This window comes from Equus caballus, chromosome 20 (genome assembly GCF_041296265.1).
Source record: "Equus caballus isolate H_3958 breed thoroughbred chromosome 20, TB-T2T, whole genome shotgun sequence".
Lineage (NCBI taxonomy): Eukaryota > Metazoa > Chordata > Mammalia > Perissodactyla > Equidae > Equus > Equus caballus.
Genome location: NC_091703.1, coordinates 26,715,265 through 26,741,472, shown reverse-complemented (window position 1 = coordinate 26,741,472; position 26,208 = coordinate 26,715,265). Strand labels below are relative to the sequence as shown.

The 26,208-nt window shown below is 42.2% G+C and overlaps 1 protein-coding gene and 1 long non-coding RNA gene across 8 annotated transcripts; one reads left to right on the top strand and one right to left on the bottom strand.

Moving 5' to 3' along the window:
- Nucleotides 1-526: 526 nt before the first annotated feature.
- LOC138919439 (butyrophilin subfamily 3 member A3-like) lies at nt 527-11,340 on the top strand. Of its 3 annotated transcripts, XM_070244258.1 has the most exons (10): nt 527-694; nt 1,646-1,793; nt 4,798-4,882; nt 5,138-5,485; nt 7,195-7,350; nt 7,529-7,549; nt 7,639-7,665; nt 8,570-8,596; nt 9,054-9,080; nt 10,621-11,340. In XM_070244258.1, the coding sequence occupies exons 3-10, from the start codon at nt 4,804-4,806 to the stop codon at nt 11,148-11,150; spliced, it is 1,215 nt and encodes a 404-aa protein (XP_070100359.1). In that variant the 5' UTR covers nt 527-694; nt 1,646-1,793; nt 4,798-4,803; the 3' UTR covers nt 11,151-11,340. The 3 variants fall into 3 exon arrangements, with proteins under 3 accessions (XP_070100359.1, XP_070100358.1, XP_070100360.1); XM_070244257.1 differs by having other exon boundaries at nt 558-694; nt 1,646-4,882; XM_070244259.1 differs by having other exon boundaries at nt 558-694; nt 1,646-4,882; nt 10,201-11,340.
- An 8,361-nt stretch (nt 11,341-19,701) lies between these two features.
- On the bottom strand, nt 19,702-25,707 carry LOC138919446 (uncharacterized). 5 transcript variants are annotated; one of them, XR_011429612.1, is made up of 3 exons: nt 25,276-25,707; nt 24,889-24,972; nt 19,702-21,515 (listed from the first exon to the last, which is right to left on the bottom strand). It is a non-coding gene; the product is annotated as an uncharacterized lncRNA (long non-coding RNA). The 5 variants fall into 5 exon arrangements; XR_011429616.1 differs by having other exon boundaries at nt 19,702-21,317; XR_011429611.1 differs by having other exon boundaries at nt 24,889-25,707.
- Nucleotides 25,708-26,208: the final 501 nt, after the last annotated feature.

The following is a 26,208-nucleotide window of genomic DNA, read 5'->3' as shown; positions in this document are numbered from 1 at the left end:
TCCAAATAAGAATGTTCTGAAAAATCTAAGACCTACTCATCAGTCACTGGCAGCACTGCCTGTGGAAACCTGAAAATTATATGATTTGGTCATGAATCTGAGACTTGAGTATCAGAGGTGCTAAAAAGGTAGAGTGCATCTGGTTTTCTTTCTGTTCGTACTTCCATTTGGCTCTGTTGTAAAAGACGTCCTCCTCCGTGTGCCCACCTACACAGATGTTAGCAAACAGCCACAGAAACGTTTTAATTAATGCACATCTTCCTCTCTTCACACATTAAAATCTTCTAATTTCTCTGCTGAATTCTGCTGATAAATCTATTATGATATAAAGGACACTAAACAGGAGTATATAAAGAAACACTGATTACACACAAACATACACATGAATGACTCAAATAGCTAAACACAGAGAGACACAAACAGGGTAATAAGTTTTCTTCATTTTGTACAATCCAAAACAGTTTCAGTTTCATTCTACATTCTCCACTGCTTTCTGTCCAACAACTGATAAGAAACACCCTTCTGAGCCAATCGAAACCCTAAATCTTCCAAAGAGTGACTCTGTTACTGTTTCTCACAGTGAGCACATTTTCTCTCTTTTCCCTTTCTTCCAGAGCAGGCTGCTAACATTACTGAAGAAGTACTGATTCCATTCATTCCATAGGCTGTGATTTTCAGATGAGAATGCCAAGGGGTAAGTAGGGGAAATTGGTAAAAGCCAGGGCCACAGGCCCTGGGAGGACAGAGGCAAAAAGCTGAAAGTGGGTACAGGAAAGTCCTCACCCAGAGAAAGGGGTTTGGTGCTTGTGTGTGTGGTGAGGGGATTGGGGGTGGGGGAAGGAGGCAGTGCAAAACATAAGGATCTGCACTGGGAAATTTGGTGGGAGGGAGACAACTTTAATGAAGAAACTTGCCAACTGCATGTTCTTAGGAACTTACTCTGGTCAGAAAGGAGCAAAGGACTCTTCTAATCTCTCCTGGTCATCTCTGGGAATGTATTCTAAAAGATTCTAAAAAGAGATGTGCTTTAAAGATTTATATGTAACAATGCTCATTACAGAGTTATTTGTAATATATAAAAATCCAAACCAACCCCTATATACTACATAGGTAAACATATATGACAATCGAAGGATGGATAAACAACTCATTGTCCAGGCCTAAAGGGATTTCCATACTGTCGTTAGCTATTGTGTTTTTAATAAACAGTTTTATTTATCATTGTAACAAAATTCTATCCAATTTGGTTGTTTAAATCTGTATCTACATTTTGCTATTATAGATTTTACTATGATGAACAGCCTTAAAAATAAATCTTTGCATTAATAACTGATTATTCTTCTTTAAGAATATTTCCTAAATGTCCAATGTCTTGGTGCAAGGATGAAACATTTCAAAAGTATTTAGTGTTTATATATGGCCAAATACTTCCTGAAATATTTATATTCCCATGAAGCGAAGTATATGATTATAATCAGGGATTATTTAAATTTTAATCCCTTACATTTTTCTCCATTTTAAAATTGTCAAAAGTCAGGAGGAAAAAACAATATATACCTTAAAATAAATGAAAACATTCTCTACTCTGAGGATAGTAGAGAAGTTGTTACCTATGCTAATAATAATAATATTGCCCTCTCTCTAGCACCATCAAGAACAGTTTGAAGAGGAGAAGATGTCCTGAAAGGCAATATTTTGTCTGAGGTTGTGCCAAGGTTTCAGACAAGGTCTGAAGGAGCATCAGCTGAGCAGACTTCTGTTCCCTCGTCTCCTGGCAGTTCTCGGACTTGCAAGTATTATGATTGGGGCCTCATGCTGGTTTGTTGTGGAGGAGTTGGTATTTTCTGAAAAACTAATATGTTGCAGTCACTATAATTACTTGTCACAGTTATTAATTGTTAAATTTTACAGGAAAACATTTCAAGTTAAAAACATTCAAAAAATTTTCAAAGTATAGAGAACATAAGACAAAAGTATCTTTCACTCAATCCCCAATTCTCAATTTAGCATGCATCTTTTAGACCTTTTATAAGGCAATTTAGTAAACATGTATATACCAATTCATAGCTTTGTTTTTGTTTTTTAATAGAACCATTCATATTCTTCTGCAGCTTGCATTTTGTTCACTTAATACGTCTTGATTATCTGGGTTGGTGATTACAAATTAGTCTTAACTGCTGCATCAAATTTCTTCATAGAGATGAGCCATTATTTAACTAACAAGTCTCCTAAGGGTGGCCGGTTTGGTTATTGATCACTTTTTTACCTTTAAAGTAATGCTGCAAGGTCATCCTTACACATGCTTCTCTCTGGACCCATGCAAGTGCTTTGCTGCACCAGACACCTGGAGGTGGAATTGCTCCGTAAATTGTGCACATTCTAAAGTTCATATTTCATATTGTTTTATTAGTGACTAAAGTTCAAGTAGGTTTTAGCACATGGCTGAGATCAGACAGCTTGTGAATCATGGAGCTATTACCTAGTTTCCATCCCTTTTTTGCTCCTACACCTAACACATAGTGGGTCTGGAATATAATGTGCGCTCAGTAAACATTTGTTGAATAAATGAATGAAAAGATGGATAAGACTTGGTATTATTCCTAGCTCTCCCATTCGCTAGCCTTCTGGTTAAGAAGTGGTGGGTTCAGGCTCTGACTACTCCAGAGCCTCCACCAGGGAGTCTGCCTGGATCTTAAACAGAGATTGGTGGGGACATGATTTGAACTTAGTTATGGCCATGCTTTGGGGCTTAGAGGAGTCCACAGTGTAGCTCCCCAGATGGTCACACCCTCAAGTCATCTGTCAGCACCTCATTCTACCTGACATCCTCATGCAGAGAGGATACATGATGGGAGAGGACCAAGAAATAAGGGGGGGGGTCTAAGACCAGAGATCTCAGTCCTGTCTCTCAGTAATCCATCTAGGCCTGCTCTCAGGTTCTCCACTATCTAGGGATGCAGCCAACTCTGGGATGGTTAGGATGGAAGCCAAACTAGAACTCCATCTAGTATCAAGCCTTGCCAGCTGTTGAGGGCCCCACACTTCTGTTTTCACAAAGGTTCACAGTAATGCAACAGACCATGCCTAAAAGATGGCAGAGGGCAAATACATCAAGCTAGGAGCCAAGATACAGTTGAGAGTACTCAACTGGGAGTGGGGAGTGCAGAGGCCCTTGTTCTGAACTGGGAGAACATCAGCACTTCATACAGGTATGAGCTTTGTTGGTCTGCTGTGTGCTCCTACGTTGACATATTTGCCCCTGCTTTGCAAGTACCAGCTCTTACATCTCTGCCTCTAAGAGGCACTTCTCTAGCAGTGGAAAGATTTAAGACCAAGAACTTATCCACTGATGGTGAGTGCAGGGGCCATCTACCAAGGAGTATTGGTGAACACTCAGAAATAGGAACACTGGAAATGAATAGTTTCCTTCCCAGGCATGTTTCCTCCCCAAAGAACAATTGTGAAAAGAGAGCACTGATGTACAATGAGCTGTAAAACTCTTAAATGCATATTCAGGGCATGCTTGCTCCTTCAATCACTTTATTGAAAAATAGGAATAAATACATTAATATAAGCAAATCTCAGAGGGAACACAGAAGGCCGGGCTCTGTTCTCTAAGCCAAAAAAAAAGAGCAGATCATTATGGAGGCATAGCTTGTCTCCATAACTCTCCACCTCCCTTTCTGTTGGATGATAACCACTTGATCTCATCACCTAAAGAAATGTAAAATGCTACTGAGTATTAGCAGGTTAATATGTTACCTCTCATCCATTGACTCATTTGATAGATATTACTGAAGTTTCCATGTGAACCACACACTGTTCTCCAGGCTTGACACACAACAGGAGACAAAACAGACCAATATTCTTACTTTGTGGAGGTCAATTCCAGCAGGTGGAGACAGACAGTAAACACGGTATATGTGAGATGGTAAAAATCAACAGAGAAAAGAGAGCAGGCTCAGGAGGATAGGAGCAGTTTGCCAAAATGCTATGGTCAGAGAAAGTCTCATGGAGGAACTGATTTTAGAGGAAAGTCTTGAAGAAGATGAGGGAGTGAGTCTTGTGGATAAATGTAGGAATAGGGTTTCAGGTAGAGAGAAGGGTCAGTTTTGGTGTTTCCTGTCCTGTCCTGTTCAATGACCAGCAAGAAAGGCAGAGTGGCTGAAGCACACGAGGAGAGCAGGGGAGATGAAGTAAGAGGTGCAGGTCCTAGAGTGCCTGGTTGGCAATTGTGAGGACTTCAGCATCTCCTCTGAGTGAAATGGGAGCCATTGGGAGATGCTGAAAATATGAATGACATGATGTTACACAAGGAGTGTTCTGGCTGTTGTGTTGAGCGTAGACTGTAGGGGACACTGGTGGAATCATGGGACTCAGAGAGGAGGGTCCTGCGTTAATCAGAGTGAGATGGTGGAGGCTTGGATCAAGGTGTAGCAGGGGGAGTATTTGAAAGGGGAAGGATTCTGAACATATTTGGACAGTAGAGTCAAGGATTTCCTGATGAGTTTGGGTTAATGTATGTACATTTAATACTATGTACATAATATGTACATGATAAAATACAGTTAACATTACATACTTATATGAGTGATTTTCCTTGTAGAACTCAAGGTTAAGAGACTCCCAAGTAGACATTTTGGCAGAAGAGGATCATGAGTCACCACGTTAGTGACTATGTATTTCATGCTGAGTTGGCCCTGGGGAGGTAGAGGTCTGAGGTGGAATTCGCCATGTTCTTCCATGTCCAGGTCATAATTTCTGCCTGATTCTTTCTGGTGTCTCTCTGCATCACAGACAGAAATGGCAAGTTCCCTAGACTTCCCTCTGCTCCACGTCTTTGTCTACATCATCCTGGTCCAGCTGCTTACCCCTTGCTCAGGTATGGAACATTTTTCCTTTCTGTATCTGAAGCAGACAGTTACCTATTAGTGCCTAGTCAGAACCTCTGACAAATTCTCACACCTGCAAGCCCCATCCCAAACTGAAGGTGCACATGCCATTAAGACAAATTTACTTCTGCTGGGGTTATGTTCCTCTCTAGGTTTTTCGTACTTCACCCTCCCTGCCTGAGAGCACCCCCCCTTACCCTCACGGCCCAGTTCCCTCTGATGGAGCTTCTCCTTTTATTGACCAGCTCAGTTTGCTGTCATTGGACCCTCTTGGCCCATCCTGGCCCTCGTGGGAGAATATGCTGATCTTCCCTGTCAGCTGTCCCCACAGATGGGTGCGGAGACCATGGATCTGATGTGGGTGAGATCCAGCCTTACACAGGTAGTATACAAGCATGTAAATGGGAAGGAAGTAGAAGACCAACAGATGGCAGAGTATCGAGGGAGAACTTCGATTTTAAGAGACAGCATCACTGAAGGGAAGGCTACTCTCCGAATTTATGACGTCAGAGCCTCTGACAGTGGAAACTACCTGTGTTATTTCCAAGATGAAAACTTCCTTGAAGAAGCACTGGTGGAGCTGAAGGTTGCAGGTGAGCCTTCAGATTTTATTCTGAGCTCATTCCTTCCTGGGACCTGGGGAAAGAGGAAGAAGTCATGCCCCAAATCCACCTCAGAGCATCCTGGCTGGTCACTAGGATCTGCCTCCACTAGCTTCCCACCTTGTTTCTCTGAGAGCCTTGGGAAAGACACAGATTTTCCTCCAGGAAGAATCCCTCAGATCCTTAAGCAAAGATAAATGACATAATGGGTAAAAAATATGTACAACTCATATCTTAGAGAAAGAGCTAATCTCCTTAAAATATAAAACAACCCAGCAGAAAAATGAGCAAAAGGCATGTATTATTAGTTCACAGAAAAGGAAATAATGCATGAGATGATGTACAATCTCATCCAAGAGACAAATGTGTATTAAATATTTTCCACTTGTGAGTTTGGCAACAAAATAAAATAAAACAAAACTAAGGTGATAGATCACCCATTCTGATGGCAGGATTGTGGAGAGAAAGTCACAGTTAGACATTTGTTTGTATAATTTGCAACATTTTTGGTGTAAATTAACATAAGCTCTTTTGGGGGCTATATAGCAGTATTTTCTCCCAGCTACTTATTTATTGATCCAAAAACCCACTCTTGAAATTTCTTGAACAGAGATACCTGCATTTGTATGAATGAGCCATGTAAAGCTTATTTCTTGTAGCATTAATTACAAGAGCACAAAGTTAGAAATTGTGCAAATGTCCATCAATGAAGAGCTTTGACACACTGGAATATTGCAAAGCTGGGAAAGAAAACACAGACATTCTCTCTGTACTAATATCACAGGATCTCCAAGGTGAAGAGAAAAAGCCAGATGCGGAAAACTTTGTGTAAAATGCTCTCTTTGGTGTAAACAATAATAAATAAGAATTTATGTATTTTAAAAATTTAATACATACTTGCATAGCACTCATTATATTTCAGACCCTTTATAAGCATTAACTAAATCCTTTAACCTTATAAGTGATGTACTACAATTACCCCATGTTACAGATTAGGACACCAGGACAGAGCAGTTAAGTAATTAGTCCAAGATCACAGTGCCACTCAAGTGGAGGAGCCAGAAGTTGAATGCAGGCCCTCTAGCTCCAAACTTCATATTCTTAACCACCATATTAAGCTGACTAATGAGAGGTTAATAAATGAGGAGGAGGGAGAAGGGAGTGGATAGGACACTGGGAGGAATTTGTATATCTTTCTGTTATTTGAACCATGCAAATGTAAACTTTTTTCTTTCTTTTTTTGGCCGAGGAAGATTTGCCCTGAGCTAACACCTGTTGCCAATCATCCTCTTTTTGCTTGAGGGATCTTAGCCCTGAGCTAAGAGCTGTGCCAGTGTTCCTGTATTTTGTATGTGGGTCTCCACCAAAGCATGGCAGCTGACATGTGGTGTAGGTCCGCGCCCGGGAACTAAACCCAGTGTGCTGAAGTGGAGCTTGCTGAACTTAACCACTAGCCCACAGGGTCAGCCCCTAAATGTAAACTTTTAAATAATTAAATTAGAAAAAAACATATGATTCTAATGCTCAAGTAACTCATATTCAGATGTGAGAAGCAGACAGTTCAAGACAAATAATAGTATTTTGTTATAGTAAGAGTTTTTCCTTGACAATTTAGGAGGAGAAGGATCATTTAATGTCATGAGATCAACTCTGTGATTGCTGCCGTGGGGGTGAGAGGCTAAAGCGCCATTCCATTGCAGACCCCTTCTGGAGGACCCAGCCCTGGATCACAGCCTTGACAGGGACACTGGCCATCTTGCTGCTGATTCTTGCAGGGATGGGTTACTTCTTGTGGCGACAGCAGAAGGAGAAAGAGAAAGAGCAAGTGGAAAAGAATCTGGAGGGAAAGGCAACAGGTATCAGATCAGGGAGGGAACCTCAGGCACTAGCTGAGGCAAGGGTATCCCCAAAGGCCTCAACCCCTCCCAACCCCATGCACCCACCCCTGCACCGGGTCCTTTGTTAGGTTTATTTTCCAAGGTCCTCCATGCTCTGTCCCATATCAGCAATTTTTTTCTCCTGCTTATTTTCCAGAGGAGCTCCAGCATGAACTCAGTAAGTTCCTATTCCACCAGGGACCCATGCATCTCTGAGTATTGCTGCTTTAAGCATCTTAATGACTCTTCATGGTTCTTCCATTACAGAGTGGAGAAAGATCCAGTACATGGCTCGTGAGTGGCTCTGACATTTTCTCTGAATTCTCATCTGAGACTCTCTGCTGGGATATTTCCCAGCTCCTTTCCTGATCCCTAACTCTGCCCAGGGCTGAGAAATGTCCAGGATCCATTTACCAAGGGAAAGAAATAAAGGTGGTTGACTTGGAGGAAGCAGGGGAGTCATGACTTTTGATGGAGAAAAGAGCCTTCAATCTGTTTCCAGGAGGGGCCTACGTACTCCTCAGCCCAATAAGGCACCAAGGAATATCCAAGGGTGAACTTGAAAGGAAAAGAGGCAGAGGGGAACACAACTCCATAGATGAAGTGCCTTCCCTATGCTGGGAACCTCACTAGTTGTTTACATAATCTACAGGCTGCTGAGAAGAAAACAAAGACTGTAAGATTTTTAAAAATGAGAAAATCGGAGAAGAAGGTGAGAGAAAAGTATGTTAAAGAAAGGAGGGGCCATAGTGGCTCAGTTGTCATAGTTTTATAAGTTGCTTTTAAAAAAGTTATTATCTGAAATTTCCTCATTAAGTTGTCACATTCGTTCCAGAAGTAGGCAGAACATAATACAGCTTGAGACAGATGGATTCTAGTACACATACACATATAGGTGTACACACAGTGACACCTACACCCAGGTATGGGAGCATAGATACATACAGAATAGGTCCTCCGGGTCTCAGCAGAGAAACCACTTATGTGGTGCCTGTAGTATCATCAGTGTGCAATTGATGTTCTCAGACATGGTATGAAGGAGGAGAGGGGAGGAGAGAATTGAACAGGCAGAGGGAGAAGATAGGAAGAATGGGGATGAGGATCAAAAAAAACAATTACATGGATGAAAAACAAGAGAAAGGAAATGACTCAGAAATGACATGTTTCAGGTGAAATCTCTACCATTCTTCCATTGTAGGTGGAGAGAAGTCTCAGGACTATGCTGGTGAGTGAGCTTGATCTTCTCTGAACTTCCTGGTACAAGTGTACTAAGCTTTAAACCTTTTCTCTGCCCTATGACCCATTGGTATTCCCAGTAGGAATAATCAGATCTAGTCCAGAGGATCATTTTCTGTGGGTATACCACACCTGCTTTTCTGGAACCTCAGAAAGAACCTTCCAGATAAAACATCTGGGCATTTTCAGCCACCCCTCACCCTGCTGGCACACATGCACACACCCTAGCAAAGCCTGACCATGTCAGCTGCACTCTATCATGATGGGGGGAAGGAAGTCCACTGTTTTTGAGGGTTGTGTGGCTGATCCAGCAGAGCTGTAGATGAAGGAAGCTGCACATTTGAAGAGACGGAAGAAAGAGAGAGAAAAAAGGCTTACTTAGGAGAATGGGTGGGGACAAGAACACAAATAATGCCTTTTCTTTATCTGTGTCTCCTGCCTTTCAGAATGGAAGATGGCCCTCTACCAAGCTGGTGAGTGAGTCACTATATGTTGCCTAGGACAACAACCTGAGGGACGTATTCCCTTTTTCTTCTCCAACTCTCAAGATTCTGGGAAAAACAGTCCCCATGACTGGAAGAGTTACAGGGGCGTGATTTGAGGTCCTGGTCTTGAAGCTTAGCCCATCTCCAGGGCCTTCCTGCTGAGAGCCCGGAGAATGAGGAAAGATTGCTCACTGGAGCTTCCACAGATCTTCATGGGAAGGAAGAGGCATAAAGGGTGGAACTGAGGGAAGGAGAGGCAGAGTGAACTAACACTGAAGGGAGAGTGAGGGTGTGGAATGACCAACCAGAGAAGGCAATGCGCAAAGATTTTTGTTTTTCCCAAGCTTCTTATGCCATGTCCTGCTCCTGTGTGTCCTAAAGTTACTTAATGTTTCTAAAGTTTAGTTTCTTCAGTTTTAAATGATGATCATAATTTCTATTATGTGAAGGCTGAGGTAAAAACTAAATGAGTTGATGAATGTGTTTTGTTCAAAAACCAACAAGAAAAAGATGACGTGTTCAAACTGGGTGGTTGAAAAAGGTTCAGAAAAGGAATACTTTCTAGAGACAGGAGTGGGATTAAGGGAAATCAACAAGGGAATGTGAAGTGGCCCCAGGCTCACAATAGTGAGCAGTTGTCACCACCCCTAGGCTTGAAGGAATATGGAGAGAGTGCAGTTGCTGGAGCCCAGAGGAAGCTGTAGCTCAAGAACAGAGCTGTCTGAGAGGAGTCATGCCTTTGTTAGAGCATCACCATCTGACGTTCGCAGGGAGGAAGTGGGGGAAATAAATGCTGTGCTTCTCTTTTCTTTCTCCTTCCAATCTTCAGCTAGTACTTCCCATTGGTCAAACCCAACAGGTAACCAGAGGCAAGAGCACCCAGTGATGTTGTCCATAGAGGATAGATTCCTGGGGCCCAGAGAGGGTAGAGAAAGATGGAAGGTGGATCTGGGAGCAAAGAAAGTCCCCAACATGGCCTCTAGCACAGAAAAGGCATGGAGGTATTATATTATTAGGCTCCTTCTCCATGCCCATCACCAGGCTATATATAAAACTTGTGCTGTCTTTTTCTAACCTAGAGATTAAGATTTTTATCCCCATTTTCCAGATACAGAAACTGAGGCTGAAAGACATTGTATAGCTTGTGTCTATGGAAAAAGAGACTATAGAAAAGGAAAAGTCACTCAGCTCATGAGTGGTAAAGCAAGGATTCAAATGTAGAACTATATAACTATAAAGCACAGGTGGGTAAACTCATTTTGTGGAGGAAAGGAAGAAAAAACATGGAAGGATGGAGCCAGTTTGAGATGTCGAGTGAGGCAGACCCTGACCCTCAGCACTCCTATCCAGTGAACACAAGACACCTGGGCCTTTTGTTTGCTATTGCTGAGAGGGTCACATTCAGGTCTGACTGGGGACACTATACTGTGGACTTGGACCTCCTCAGCCAGACTCAGGTCTTGGAGTCTGAGGCCTGAGGTCTAGGAAGAGTGGCTGACCCCATGGTCTATCCCCAAATTTTCTGCAGAGGATATCATTCTTGATCCGGACACAGCAAACGCCAGACTCCTTGTTTCTGAGGACCAGAGGAGCCTGAACCTGGCAGACGCACCACAGAATGTACCAGACAATCCTAAGAGATTTTATCACTTTAACTTTGTGCTTGGCTGCAAGAGCTTCACATCAGGGAGACATTTCTGGGAGGTAGAAGTGGGAGACAGGAAACAGTGGTTTCTGGGGGTGTGCAGAGAGAATGTGGAGAGGAAATATCATGTTTTTATAAACCCCTGGAATGGATTCTGGACTATGGAGCTGTCTCAAGGGGATGACTATCATGCTTTTACTGCCCCTCAGACCAACCTGACAATTGCCAACCCTCCTCAAAGAGTGGGGGTATTCCTGGACTATGAGACTGGCGAGGTCTCATTCTACAATGCCCTGGATGGATCTCACATCTACACCTTTCCACACACCACCTTCTATGGACCTCTGAGACCTATTTTCGAAGTTTGTACTTTGGATCCCACTGCCTTAACCATTTGCCCAGCACTGACATGAGCGTAGAGTTCCCTGTTTACTGAACTAGTATGTGATATTTCCCTGGAGACGCCAGTGACCCCGGTCTGTGCTGATGGGAATGGGGAGCCTCAGGTTGAAGTAACAGCCTTGCTTTTCCTGCCCAATTTGGAGCTGAGGACCTCCTCTTTAACAACAACACATCATGACAATAAAATACTTACTAAATGTGCACGTTGTGTGAAGCACTTCCCTAATATTAATTCCATTATTCCACATGACAGTTGAGTTTGGTACCACTTTATTGTCTCCTTTCTGTAGACAAGGAAACAGGGATGCAGAAAAGTGAATTGACATTTTAAAATTGTCTCCACAAGTGAGTGAGAACTGGGATTTGAACAACAATAACTAACTTTTCTAGATAACTTAAAATGTCCTGGGTGCTGTGCTAAATGATTTAAGTGAATTTCACTCATTTAATCCCTACAATGACTCTGTGAGGTAGTCTCATTTAAAGAATATGGAAACTGAGGCAGGGCCAAGTTGAGTATCTTATTATTCACAGAGAAAGTTGTGCTGCCAGGAGAGGTTCGACCCCGCCCCACCCCCACCACTTTGCCTGTTTTCTTTCCTAGACCCTCTGCCCCTGTGGTGAAGGGACCACGTGCATCCCTGAGTTTCCTTTCTCAGAGCACCCCAGGGTAAATATCACTGTAGGTGACCGTGGAGACCACAATCCACCTGGTTCCTTCAAGGTCTGTGGTCAGAGCTGCAGGTCCAGCACTTCATTGGATTGAGCTGCAGGGTGACATGGTCCAGAGAATGAATTCACAGGGACAGCATCATACAGGATGTGAAGGGACTAGAGGCCCAACTCTTAACTAATAATGGGCACATGTGCACCCACTCTGTCAAAGTGATGTGTAATCATGGAACCAGAACCAATCCTCCTGCTTTGAAGATCTCTAGGAAGCCTAAATAAACACCTAAAGATTGTCTATGCAATAAGAATTTAGGAGGAAGGAAGCTAGATGAACTTTAGTGATATTTTTATCACACTGTCTCCAGGAAAGGGATATTTCCACCCCTGATCATTCACTAATGTTAACAGATGTTCCTTTCAACTGAAAGATGCTGGGGAAAGGTTACTCTTCATTATCATCACCATTATTGTTCACCACTGTATATCCTCTACCCAGCATGTAGTTGTCAAGTTACATTTGTTAAATGAATTTGTTAATGATTTTCACTCTTCAGCTGAGCCTTTTCTAGAATTTAATCCCCCACAATTTATTTACTAAGGTGTCATAGTTTACCTCATTGGAACTTTTTCACAAAGTTCTTATTGTATTAGTTTTCTATTGCTGCCATAATAAATTATCACAAATTTCAGGACCTAGAACATCATAAATTAATTATCTCACATTTCTGTAGGTCAGAAGTACAACATGGATCACACTGGACTAAAATCAAGGTATTTGCAGGCTGTGCTCTTTCTGGAGGCCTTAGAGAAGAATCTGTCTTCTTGCTCACACAGATTTTTGGCAGAATTCAGTTTCTTGCAGTTCTAGGACTGAGGCTGCCATTCCTTGATGGTTGTCAGCTGAGGGCTATCCAGCTTCTAGAAGCTGCCACCTTCCTTGGTTTATGGCCCTCTTCCTCCATCTTCAGAGCATCAATGGCAGCTTGAGTCCATCTCAATCTTTGAATCTCTTCTGATTCTTCTTCCATTGAATCTCCTTGACTCTTCTGCCTTCTTCCACTTTTAAGAACTTATGTGGTTAGATTGAGTCTACTCAGATAATCCAGAATAATCTTACTAAGAATCCAGGATAATCTCCCTACTTTAAGCTCCAAAACCCTAATTCCATCTGTCAGGTTCCTTTTGCCATGTAATGTATCATATTCACAGGTTGCAGAGATGATAGTGTGGACTATTTAGCCTTCTGCACTTATCATAGTCACAGCCTCGCACACTCTGAAGGAGGAGGAGGCCTCCATCCTGGTAGGCCCCTATATAGAATAAGGGCCTCCATGATTGGAGATTCCTGTGAATCTTTGGAAAATTTATTGGTAGCCCTTTCTTTACTTGCTAGACTCAGATGCATTTGTCAGAGTGTACTTCTCCAGAAAAGATAATTCTCTCTGTTAGACACAATATTGGTTGCAATTTCTACCTAATCCCATCTCTTAGTTTGGGTTCTTGAAAAACTGATTCTGAGTTAAGGCCTTGGGTTCATGTGGTTTATTCGGGAAATGTCCCCAGGAAACCCAAATTTGGAAATAAATAAAACAAAAAAGCTAACTAAGTGACAAATGGCATTCAGGGTACATGAATTTTGGTTATCATGTGGGCAACTGGACAGGGTCCCACCCAGGACACTCTGAGAAACCATGTGAAATTTTGAGATATACTTCAGAATCCTCCCAAAAGGAGTGGGGAACCTGGGCCATTGATCTAGGACTCCCATCCCCCTTTGGTTGAAGGTGACCCCTGGGAGTGTTAACTCCCCTGCACTTCGAGTTTGGGCTGTGTATATGCAAAGGAGTAAGCATCATTGGTATTAGAGAAAGCTTTCAGGTGGAGAAGAAAGGCAAGCACCTGGAGAGTTGTTATCTTAAAGTAGAGCATGGGGCTATGGGATTGGGCATCAACAGAATTTGTTTATAAAGTTCTGCTTCTGAGAATATGCTGAATACCTGTTAAGACCTGTCTGCCCTCCCTCAACTCCTATCCATTTAGCAGTGGTGACTTCCTGTCTTCCAAAACATATCCATATAACGTGGCCCCAATACCCTCTGACATAGACTGCACCTGTGATGGACATCTGGCCAAGACTACACAAGAGGTCATTTCTAGCACATTTTGATTGAATAGCTCAGTGATATGAAATGAATTATACCTGGTTAGTAGCAGGTATGCATGGGTGCTGTGGGAAGGCATTTTCCATCCACAATGTTGTCTAAAGAAGCAAAATGAAGGTGATTTACAGGTAAATTAGGCTGAAGCTGACATGCAGAGAAAATAATTCAAGATGGAGAGAGTTTGAGAGTGGCATCAGCAACATGACAGAGTGAGTGGTTCTCTTTGTCTCTCCCTCTTTGAACTACAACTAAATGGACATTCATTGATCAATGGAGGATGCCCACACAGCACCTCATGATCCCTGAGAGACCCATGCTGCTATACATGGGAAGGTGGATGGACTACCCCCAGGGATGAGGTGGAGATAAGTGAGAACACTCCAGCCCTGAGACAGCCCAGTACCCATGAGTGACTGCTCTCTCTGCTGAAGTTCTCATAGCACTGCCTCATCCCCAAGGGTAAGCATGCACCTTGGTGTGACTGTGGAAACAACTGATTGCAGCCCTGGGCCCCCCATGATTACTCTTTGGTCTAGTGTGAAAGCCGACAGTCCCACTGTAGCCTCAGGGAGTGACTTGTGCTCAGACCCCATGTGGAGGCCTCACCTACCAAGCTCAAAGGCTGGTGTGAACTAGGAGCAGATGTGGCTCAGCTGCAAGTCTGGGTGAACAATCGTCTGGCTGTCTTAAGCACCCATATATCTGCCTCAGCCCCAAAGGGGAAAGTGAGGTGCAGTGGGACCATGAAAGTGGATGTCAACAACTCTGAGCCCCAGCATGATCACTGTAGATCTAGTGGGAAAGTACACAGTCCCACTGTGGTCCCAGGGAGTGACTCAGGCTCCATCCCAGTGGGGAGGCCCTTCTCACCAAGTACAAACACTGGTGTGACCTAGGAACAGATGGCAGCATATCTGCAGCCTGGGGTAAAGTGCCCCCAGTTACTGCAAACATCCACAGTATCACAGCAGCCCCAAAGGGGCAGTATGATTGGCAGGACTGTGAGAACAGGCAGCCACATCCCTCAGCCCCTCTGTGATCACTCTCTTGATCAGTGGGGGAGTCCACAATCCAACTATTACCCCAAGGAGTGGTACTTGCCCAGACCCAGTGGGGAGGCCACACCCACCAAGCAAAATAGCTGGTACAACCTAGGACTAGATGGCAGCAGAACTGCAAGTCTGGTGAACAAGCTCCCGGCTGCCTCAGAATCCCATAACACTGCTGCAGTGCCGAAGAGGGGAGCTTGTCTTCTATATGGGTCTGTGAGGCAGGTGGCAGCAACCTGAAGCCCCCGTGCAATTATTCTCACAGTTGTTGGGAGCCCCCACAGGGCCACTGTGACCCCAAGGAGTGGCCCAAGCTTGGACAGGAACAGCTGAAGGGGATGCTAGTGGGAATAGATTACACAGCTCCTGGCCCTTCTCCCCAGTGGCAGTAAGTGGAAGCTGTGACCAAATTTTATCTATATGCAGAGGCACAAATCCATGCCATCAAGCAGTATGAAAAAATATATTAAATCTCCAGGACAGAAGGAAAATGGCAAGTACCCAGAAATCAATCCTGAAGACACAATGGCTTAGCTAAAAGAAAACTAATTAGTAAACACATAGTGCACAAATGAGGCAAGAGAAAACAATACATTACAAAGGATTATCTGAATCAGAGCAATGTAGGAGAGTAGAAGATTGAATTTAGGGCCACTTAGAAGGAAGAAGGGACAAGACAGCCTAGCCAATTAGATAGGATAAGAAAGGAGGAATCCTGGATGATTGAAGTACTTGCTTGTGCAAACGAGGAGATGATGGAACCGTAATACAAATACCAGAGATAGAAAAAGAGTAAGAGTGAGTTGTAAGGTTAACTTGGTCTGAGCTGCCATGGGGCAATCAAGATAGACAAATTTTATGGTTCCAGCAGAAGTGGAATTTTGGAAAGAAACTGAGATATGAATGTGGGAGTAATCTACATGTAGGTTTCTCAAGGTGAGTGTAGAGTTACACAGGTATTTCACTGCAGAGTGACAAGTGGAACCAAGAATCCCTGGGGAACACGTATATTTAGCAGACAGAGAAGTGTCAGCATCTCTTGAGTGAGACTTATCAGTTGTGTGATCTTGAACAAGTTACTTGAAATTATTGGGCCTTCTTCATGTTGAGGATAAGGGATTAGAGTAGGTCTATTCCAACTTTACACCATAGGAGCAGGGAGCGTGGGACTAGATTCCCTGAGTTTGTGTCTTAGTGTTACCACCTCCTGGATGTATGATGTGCAACAGGGTTTTTACTCTTATGTGGATTAATTTCCTTCATTGTAAATGGACATAATAATAGGTCCTACCTCTTAGGGCTGTTGTGAGGATCAATACATGAGAAAATATACATAAAGCACTCAGACCTGTGGCTGGGGCATGGTGGTAGCTGCTCAATAAATGTTGGTTATTCAAAAAGACAGTTTACAAGATTTTTCTTAGCCTGCCTTTCTAGGGATCTCCATAGGGGAACCAATTATGAAGTGGTCCCTCTGCTCTGAGGAGAGAGGTTCTTAGGTGGAAAGACTTACCAGGTCTCCTCTAAGATACCCATAAACCGCTTGAAAATGAAGGTGATTTAAATGGAGGCTTTCTAGTTGTATCCTTAGGTCTATGGTGCTGAAAATGTTGAGGAGTAGAAAAGTCCAAGAGAAAAAGTTGGTGGGGAGGGCTTTAAGTAGCAGAAAGATTTTTTAAAAAGTCTAAACTGCTGGAAAGAAAAATGTGCAGGTGTTGAATGGAGATGGGGCAGCACTTGATTGTGATGCTGCGTGGATCTTCCCTGGGTCTCTAGCCATGGCCCCCACGGCCAGGCCATTAGTTGGAACTGGAAGATGGAGAAAGAACTCTAGGATCTTCTTTTATGGAGTGCTGAGCCTGAGACCATAGGAATGAGATGGCCACTCACCAATGTAGGACCTGGCTTTTCTCTAATCAGCAACAGGAAAAAGAGTGGTAAGCACTCCCTTGCTAGAGCCAGATATTTCTTGCCCTTCTCTGTGTCCTGCGTGCCTTCCTTTCTTCTCTTTGGTGTCCTCTTCTCTCATCTCCTGCATTTGTCTGGGTGCCTCTCCTGAGGTTCTTCACAAGGATATCTCCTGGGTGAGGGAGGCCAGACGAAATGGACTCTTCTTTTTGACTTTCCTGCTTGCTGACCATGGGTTTGGACTTTATTGTGAACTCTTTACTCATCTTTTTGTTTCCTAAATTAGATGTCTTTGTTCCTCAACATCTAAAAAGCATCTGCATGTGCCAACTCCAGTGAAGGCTGACGTTACACAGGACACAGCAGTGGACACAGGACAAAACTATGCTGGCTTCACCCTTCTCTTCACAGTTCTCATGATCCACTCACTTCTCTGGTCAGGAACTTGATCCCCTCTTCTCTGTCACCTTTTCCAAGATCTAGTGCAGTGTCCTGCATGCAGCAAGTGTAGTCAACTGCCTAGAAATCTGCCTCTTTTATTTACTTAGCCTCAGTAGGATGCATCCATTTCTCTTGGTTAATATGTCACTTCTTGCTGCCATTAGTAACTTTCAGGACACAAAATTTTTTTCTAGCTTTATCTGGGGAGCTGCTCGTGTGTTTTAGGAGCTGTGGTTTATCATCTACTAGCTCATAATTTTTCCTTCTATCTCCATATGTTGTTATCCGTAACTCATTAGCCATGAAACACAGAGCCAGTTAATTAACTTCTTCATCTTTAGTGTGGGGATAAAACCAACACTTGCTTCTTAAGTCATCTGAGGAGGACTTAGAACAGCATCCGTGCATATTAACCCTCCAGGAATATCATTGTCCTCCATTTTGAAATGATCGTTCATGACCCTTGTACTTGACTCCTAAATCTACCTTCCCAAGAGACAGCACCATCAGGTGGGTACCGTGGGGTTGGGGTTTTAGTCAAAAGGTGAAGGGAGACCTCTGAAAATTTTAGCATGAGAAAATGTGTACTTTGAAAACAGCAGTAGGGCAAGTGCAGAGGGAGATGGGAGGCAGGGGCGCCATTTGCATTATATTCTCTGGAGTGATGCCTCCTGGGATTGCACAATGTAGCTTGTCCTTTTTTGGCCAGCCAGATAGGAGGAGGGAGGGAGACCAAGTAGAAAGCTGCTGTAATACTCCAGGGAAGAATTGACAAGGGCTCGAGAAAGTCCCTGACCTTGGAGTCAGAAAAGAGAGTAGTGGATTTGATTACTGCTATTAATAATAGCTAATACTTATCTAGAAACTAGTATGAGCTTGACATTGTGCTTAGGGCTTTACATGTATTAACAACACAAACAGTTAGATACTCTTATTTCCCACATTTTATACGTGAGGAAGCTGAGGTCCAGCGAGGTTAAATAACTCACCCAAAGTCACACAAGGGGTTACTGGCTGGGCTGGGACTTGAGTCCGGGAAGTCTGGTTCCAGAGTCTGTGTTCTAGGCACTAAGATTAACTAATTTAAAGGAAGAGTAACTAGCAGGACTTGGCTGTTCATCAAATGTGGTAGATGAGAGAGAGTGAGAGGAATTGAAAATGATAGTCAGATCGTGTCATTCACTTAGATAAAGAAGACACACAGGGTTGGTGGGAGTTTTGTTTTGGATATACTGTCTGTGAGATGACTTCAAGGCCTCTAATGGGAGGTGTCCAGTGGGTACTGGGCTCAGGGTAAGGGTAGGCTGTTGCCAGAAATCCCAGGACTGCTAGGGGAGGGATGATCAGCTTATAGGATAGAGCCCCAAAAATGGACTGGACCCTGCAGGGAATGAAAAAGAGCCCAGTATTGAAGCCTGAGTAATATCAGCAGTTATGGAGCAAGAGGGACAAGAATTCTGAGAAGGTGCTCCCCTAGAGTAGGGAAAGAACCGAGAGACGGCCCTGGGAATTGGTGAAGCAGTTGCCAAATTAGATAGAGATGAAGACCTTTTCAGGGAGATCTAAGAAGAAAGGATAGATAAATGCGTACAGATTTAGTGATTGGGAGGCCATTAGTGGCTGGCAGGAACAATTTTTATGGTGTGGTGGAGGACAGGTCAGTCATCATGGCAGACAGAGTGGAGGCCATTCATGAGTTCTCTTTGCCGAGACCTTGCTTGTGTGGAAGTGGAGCCCTAGAAAGAAGTGAGGAGGAGCATATTGCCTGGGAAAGGAAGGAGCTAGTGATGATGAGAGAAGCTCGTGCTTGTTCTAGGTGGTTGTGTGGCTGAAGACTCCAGGGCAGTTCCCCCAAGGTCACCCCTCTTGTAGTTCACACCCTTGTGTAATCTCATCCCCTTGACTGTGGGCTGAACCTCTGACTTGCTTCTACCCAATATAATCTGGCAAAGATGAAGGGCAATCACTTCCATGATAACATTGTTGTATAAGAATCTCTCTTGCCAGCTGGCCCACTCTAGAGTCTCTCTCTCCCCTCCTGGATTTGAAGAAGAAAGCAGTCATGGCGGGAGACCCACATTGCAAGGAGCTGAAGGGGGCCTCTGAGGGCTGAGAACAGCCTGCAGTCATCAGCCAGCAAGAAGTGGGGGCCCTTAGTCCTACAGCTGTAAGGAAATTAATTCTGCCAACAACCTCAGTGAGCTTGGAATTGGATTCTTCCCCAGTGGAGACTCCAGGTGAGAAGACTACAACCTGGCTGACACCTTTGTTACCGAACCTGAAGTGAGTTCACTCACCCATTGTGCAGCAAGCCACTCTCTGACACTGGGTGTGGTGGAAGAAAGTAGGAGTTTTATTTTTGCACAGCGCTGAGCAAGGGGAGAGGGCAGCTAACACTGAAATCCAAAAACTCCCCGAAAAGCTAAAAGGAAGGGTTTTTATTTGGGGTTTTAGGTAGGGGAGGGGGAGCATATGGCCTTGCTGGTCAGAGCTTTCCCACCAGCCTGTCTTTGGCCTTGAGGCTGTTTGCAGAGAGGAGGAAGCCCTGTGACCTTGCTGGTCAACAGCTTTCCCACCAGCCTGTATCTCTTTGCGGGGAGGAGATGATCCAGGTGCTTGTCCTTGACGATGTCTGTCTCCATGGAGGATAGTGGATTCTGGAGCCAGGAAGCCATAGAGTAAGCAGGGAAAGAGTGTTTTGGTTTTAATTCCATATATGCTGGGTTTAATTTGGGGAAATTGATATCAGGGTCAATATCAACTCCCCCCTATTTTATGTCCATCCCTCAATCTTGAGGGATTTGAGACAGTGACCCATCTAGCTACTTCCTGCGGAAATGGGGTGCAGGTTGTTTTATCTCATTGAACCAGTCTTTTAATAAGGCGGTGATGCTGGTGGGCTCCTGAAGGTAGGCCTGTATCATGTAAGTAAGTAACCAGGTATTTAATAAGAAGTTATTCTAGAGAAACAAAAAGAGAAAAACAAGGTTAATGGTTGGAGCAAATTATAAACCAGTTTCTGAGCCCAGGGAGCAGCCAATCAAGATTCCTAGAAGTCAGGGTCGAAGCATCTTTTGCAGTTTGAAATGTCTCCGATAGTGTCATCAGGCACTCAGGTAGCTTTTTGCGTGGCTTACACAGCAGTAGACATGAATCTCTCTTAAGTTTATATTAGGTCTTCCAGCTTCAGTTTGTAAGGCTTTAGGAAAAAGGGCAGATTTAGTTTTCAATGACTCCGAATGAAAATAATGGGAAAAACCCCTGAAAATGTTAGTTCGGAGATTTTTAGCCAGATATTTCAGGAGACAAAGAATTCAAGCTCCAGTCCAGTTAACAGAAGTAAAACAAAAATTTCAAAGACAATTGAAAAAACTAAAATCCAATATTTATAAACATGTATTATAGTTTCTATTGAAATATAATCTTCTTCCCTAAAATCATCCTCAATTTCCCTAGATATAGCCAAATTAAGACTAACTGGTTTGAAAAATAAGTCTAGTTTTAATAAATTTGGCATAATTATTTACATAAGTACAGCAAGAATAGTAATTGATCATATAGGCTCTTTTAAATCTGCTTTGCTGGAACCTGATAAGGAATCTCAGGTTGATCTTTAAAGGCCTCTCAAGGAAAGCCAAGCAAAGGACCTGTTATCACATTCTGCCTGTAGTACCTACAGATTTGGGTGAATTCCTCTCTTCGTGAGGTTTCCCAAAATATTGAGGTTCCTTGTACCTGCCAGAGGGAGTGACATTGTTTGCTCAACCTTACCAGATTTCAGAACCCATAAGCACAGTACCAGGCCAATATTTCCAAGTGGCTTTATTCGAGAATGTCAACCTTCATTCCTCAAAAGCTGTTTTATTATATCCAAGCCCGTATGCTTTTTCAAATATGATGTTCCAGTCAAAGCCTTGGTAACATAACCAGTGTTTCCAATTGTGTCCTGTTAAAAGAAGAACAGATTCTTATTGGACTTATGCAAACAACTATATTGCCATAAGAATAAGAATACTTACTCATCAGGGGTTTTTACGTTTTGGAGGGCTCAGATAGGGAGGAAAAGACAAATACTTCAATTTTGTTTATAAATTGCTGTAAGTCGTAGTTCTTTAAGAGAATAGAGAAAAAGGTTTTCTTAATTCTGAAAAAAAGCAAAACATTAAAAATCAGAAATACCTTAATTAAAAAGTCATAAAAATTATAATCATCCCTATCAGTTTGTTCTGTCCTGTGTAATTGGTTCTTGATCTTAATCTTCTGTCAGCAGTTTGTGAGGTCATCAGTTTCTCTGCTGGAGTTCTGTAATTTTTTACCTAGTTTAGTTTTATAATCTGAACGTCTATTGGAAGCCTGTATTCTAGAGTGTCAGAGTCCTTTCTGTGAATTTCTCTGAAGATGAAACATATTTGCAAAAGCATCAAAGTAAAACAGTCACTGTTTATAAATAACAAAACATTCAAAAAATGGTAATTGACAAAGGATTTGACCATGTCTGTGATGTACAACATTTTGAGACGGTAATCAGGATTATAGCTGACAATCAGAACAGATCAGATAGTTTTTAAAATGCTTATGTTAGTAACATTTATTTACATAATACCATTTAAGAAATTTTATCATTACTTATTTGACAACACTTCTTATGTAACTTAACATACAAAATAAGCCTTATTAGTTTAGCATTCTTTTCTTATAGGAAGAGAGCAAATTTCCCAGGGGCCCTCTGAAAATCCCCAGAGAAACTCTTCCTCCTCTTCCAGGTCAAAAGAAAGCTTTTATTCAAGACTCGAATATTTGTGTGTGGGGGGAATCTTGTCAAAAATATTAAAAGCATTAAAACATTTGTTCAGATAGGAAACAAAGTTCACTGCGAAACCATGTTCAGGTATCTATTCGGAGTGACAACAGAAACAGTCAAGGGGAAAAAGAGTTAAAACAGTAAAAAAAAAAAAAAAGCCTTTTTATAATCTTTTTATCAAGAGCAGATTAAAAATTTAGGAAAATTATCCTTTTAAGAAGGAGGAGACCGAGTTTTAACTTTGTATCAGTTTACTTTTGACATATAAGTTTATTTACTTAATTGGATTTACTTTACTCCTGGCCAACTTGACTATATATAAATCTCTTTAGGGCTTTACTTTTCCAAACCTTTGGTTACTTTTTTACGTTTAGAATTTGTCCCAGTACTTTAGGACAAATTTATCTTTCTCAACTCAAGAAACGAAAATATTTCCATTCTTTATATCCTTTTGCTGAAAGCATATATTTCACTTTCCTTGTATATAGACCTTTTAGAAATATATGTTTTCTTATAGAAAATTTCTCAGCATATAGAAAACGTGTTTATCAATAAACCTAAGCACATTTTTGGTCTCTTTGATATAAGAAACCAAAGGCAGGCAAATATATGCTTAGTAGTTAAGCTTTAACATTTTATCTTATGTGGAAATGACCCAGATGCCCAATAAACTGTTATTATTTAATTTAACTTAGTAAAGCTATAAAATTTAAGTTTCCAAAAAGATTTTGGAAGCTATTTTTTAGGTATGCAGACTATAAAACATAATTATTGTACTTAAAACTCTTACCCTGTTTTAACAATTACTGTTAAAAACTTCATGTGACATTACAGCAGTTAACTATAATCCTCAGTTGTTTTAAGTACATATATCATAATATAATTATGATACATGTAATTATACATATAATTATTGTTAAAAAGTTTTTTCAAAAACTTTTTTTAACGTTTATTTAGTTTACCTGTTCTTAACAATTATATTTAGATCATCTACAAAAACTCCATGAGACATTAAACAAAATTAGCTATTATACTGAGTTATGAGTTTTGCTGATAAATTTTGTAACAGACATGACATGAGCTCATTTGACCAGTAAACTCAGGCCGCATGTCTGCATTATAGCCAATGCTGATAACTTGGAGGACATGTTCATTTTAAATGAAACCAGCAAACTTAAAAAGGCTGTCGTTCATCAAAGGTCATTTTATATCATTTTAAATAACTTTGTATCTTAGAAGTGTTTGCATATTCATTAAAGACTGCATTCCATTATGAGAGATTTTGAATCCTCCTCTGAAACAGGTTCAGAATGGCCGTTACAATTCCAAATTACCTCAAAAGTTTACTTATTTTCACTTGTTTAATTTTAGATCAGGAATTTTGGGGGAGTTGAAGCTCAGGTCAGCTTACTGGGAAGCTCAGCAAGGGAGGAGACAAAAGCAGCAGATTTGGGTTCGGCTGCTGGCATGTTTAATTATTTAATTATTTTCTCTTAAAGAGGCAGTAAAGTATTTCCAATTTTATTTAGAAGCCTCAAAAGATTAAAACAGGCTCCCCATTGTTGCAGCTGGCTTTTCCAATTGCATACATCAGTTTGCGTGAACTGAAATTGGCCTGTTTAAGTATATTAATTTTTACAAAACTTTATCTTAGTTTTACTAACACATGCTTTCAATTATAACTTACACTAGAATTCTATTAACAAGTTTTGGTATTACAATATTGTTCAGCAGAAGCATTCCCAGTTAGACAGAACATTTATTCCCAAAGAAAACATCCAGGCAAAGTTGACATAACCTCTTCATATAATATTAGTTTAAACATTTTAATTTCTATAGTCTTATTAATCTTAGTAGCCTAACTGTTGCCCCAAACAATTGTTGGTCAAGTTTCTCACTCTGATTTCTGCCTCCTGACCTTTTAAATTTTTCAAACTGGCGTAAATAGAACACATTTGTCTGATGTCCTTTAATGTTGGGGAGCCAATGGGGGGGGGGTCCCTTTAGCCCATCCAAGCTTAGGCAGTGTTTCATTAAAACTTTTAACTTCACTTATATCTGTTCCATTTATCCCATTGGGATGAGTCCTGTGACTCTTCCCTTTCTGATGTTTCTTTGTTAACTTAACATTTTTATCAGCATCTGTAAGACTACAAGAAGCTGAGACCCCAAGTTTGATTAAGTTCTTAAGACTAGTCATTATAGTTTCCTCTTAATTTGGTCTTTTCATAAGTACCAATAAAACAGTTGTTTGTCATAAGAGCTCTCTAAAAAGTTTCCCAACTTGAGGATCCATCGTTTGGCCATTTTTTTTTTTTCTCTCCGGAGTCTAAAGAATATTGTGGCCAGGTGGTGTTACAAAACAAAATCATCCCTCTTTAGACATTGCCTTATAGCTATAGGTCGACCATCAGCCAAAGTTTTTCCCAAGGGGCTCTTAGGTGGAATAGATGCAGCATCTCCCATGTTAACGCTTTTAAAAGGACAGACAAACAGACAAACAACAACAAATACCAAACAAGCGTGCATTCCCGAAAACCCTCGGCCACAAACAGAAGCCAAAACAAAGACCAAAACCAAAACCCAAAGTGCTTCCAGTCCCCGCTTAGTCCATGTCGTACACTCGGTGGGCGCCCAACAAATGAAGATCTGCTATGCAGATCTTGCCAATGAGCAAGGACAAGGGACCTCGGTTGTGCACCTCCAGGGGACTTACCAAAATTTGGCCGGTTCCTCGCGGCGACTTCAAAACAAACGGAGCCCAGAGGGCTGCCAAGGCACCCATTATTTCCAGCCGGTCCTGTTGGAAAAGGTTAACACAAAGACAAAAACAAAAAATACCGGCTACTTACGAGAGACTTCTTCCTAAGTCCTAAACCTAGTTTCTTCCACCACCAAAGCAAAAGCGCCGTGGGCCAACGACATCTGGTTAGCAGCCAGTCACTTGGGGCTGTCCCTGAGACAAGGGGCTCAGGCAGCTACAGGACAGCTTCCAAAGAGGCCTTTAGCCAGAGGCTGGTGTGCCCCAGGTGAGCCGTCCACCTGGGACATTGTCCCATCTGGGTTGCCAAATTGTTACCGAACCTGAAATAAGTTCACTCACCCATTGCGCAACAAGCCAATCTCTGACACTGGGTGTGGTGGAAGAAAGTAGGAGTTTTATTTTTGCACAGCACTGAGCAAGGGGAGAGGGCAGCTAACGCTGAAATCCAAAAACTCCCCGAAAAGCTAACAGGAAGGGTTTTTATTTGGGGTTTTAGGTAGGGGAGGGGGAGCATATGGCCTTGCTGGTCAGAGCTTTCCCACCAGCCTGTCTTTGGCCTTGAGACTGTTTGCAGAGAGGAGGAAGCCCTGTGACCTTGCTGGTCAACAGCTTTCCCACCAGCCTGTATCTCTTTGCGGGGAGGAGATGATCCAGGTGCTTGTCCTTGACGATGTCTGTCTCCATGGAGGATAGTGGATTCTGGAGCCAGGAAGCCATAGAGTAAGCAGGGAAAGAGTGTTTTGGTTTTAACCCCATATATGCTGGGTTTAATGTGGGAAAACTGATATCAGGGTCGATATCACCTTGATTGCCACCCTGTGAAACCCTGAGAAGGGGATCAAGGTCAACAATGCCTGGATTTATGACCCACAGAAACTGTGAAATAATACATGTGTACTGTTTTAAACTACCAAGTGTGTTTTCATTTCTTACACAGCAATACACAGCTAATACATAAGGAAGGAAAAAGAGACAAGGAGTCAATAAGGAAGATACCGAAGAGTAGAGTAAAAAGACTGATTTATATCTCTAGCCCTCACCACTTGCCTGGCCTGCACCCTTGGTTATTCAACTGCCTACTCCAGATCTCCACTTGGATCCCTAATAGGCTCCTCAACCATGATAGACCCAAAGTTGAACTTCCAATTCTGTGCATCTCCTCCCCTTGCCCCAACAGCCTGCTTCTCTCTCAGTTTCCCCATCTCAGTAAATGGCAACTCTATCTTTACAGTTTCTTAGGCCTAAAACCTTGGAGTCATCCTTGATCCGCTC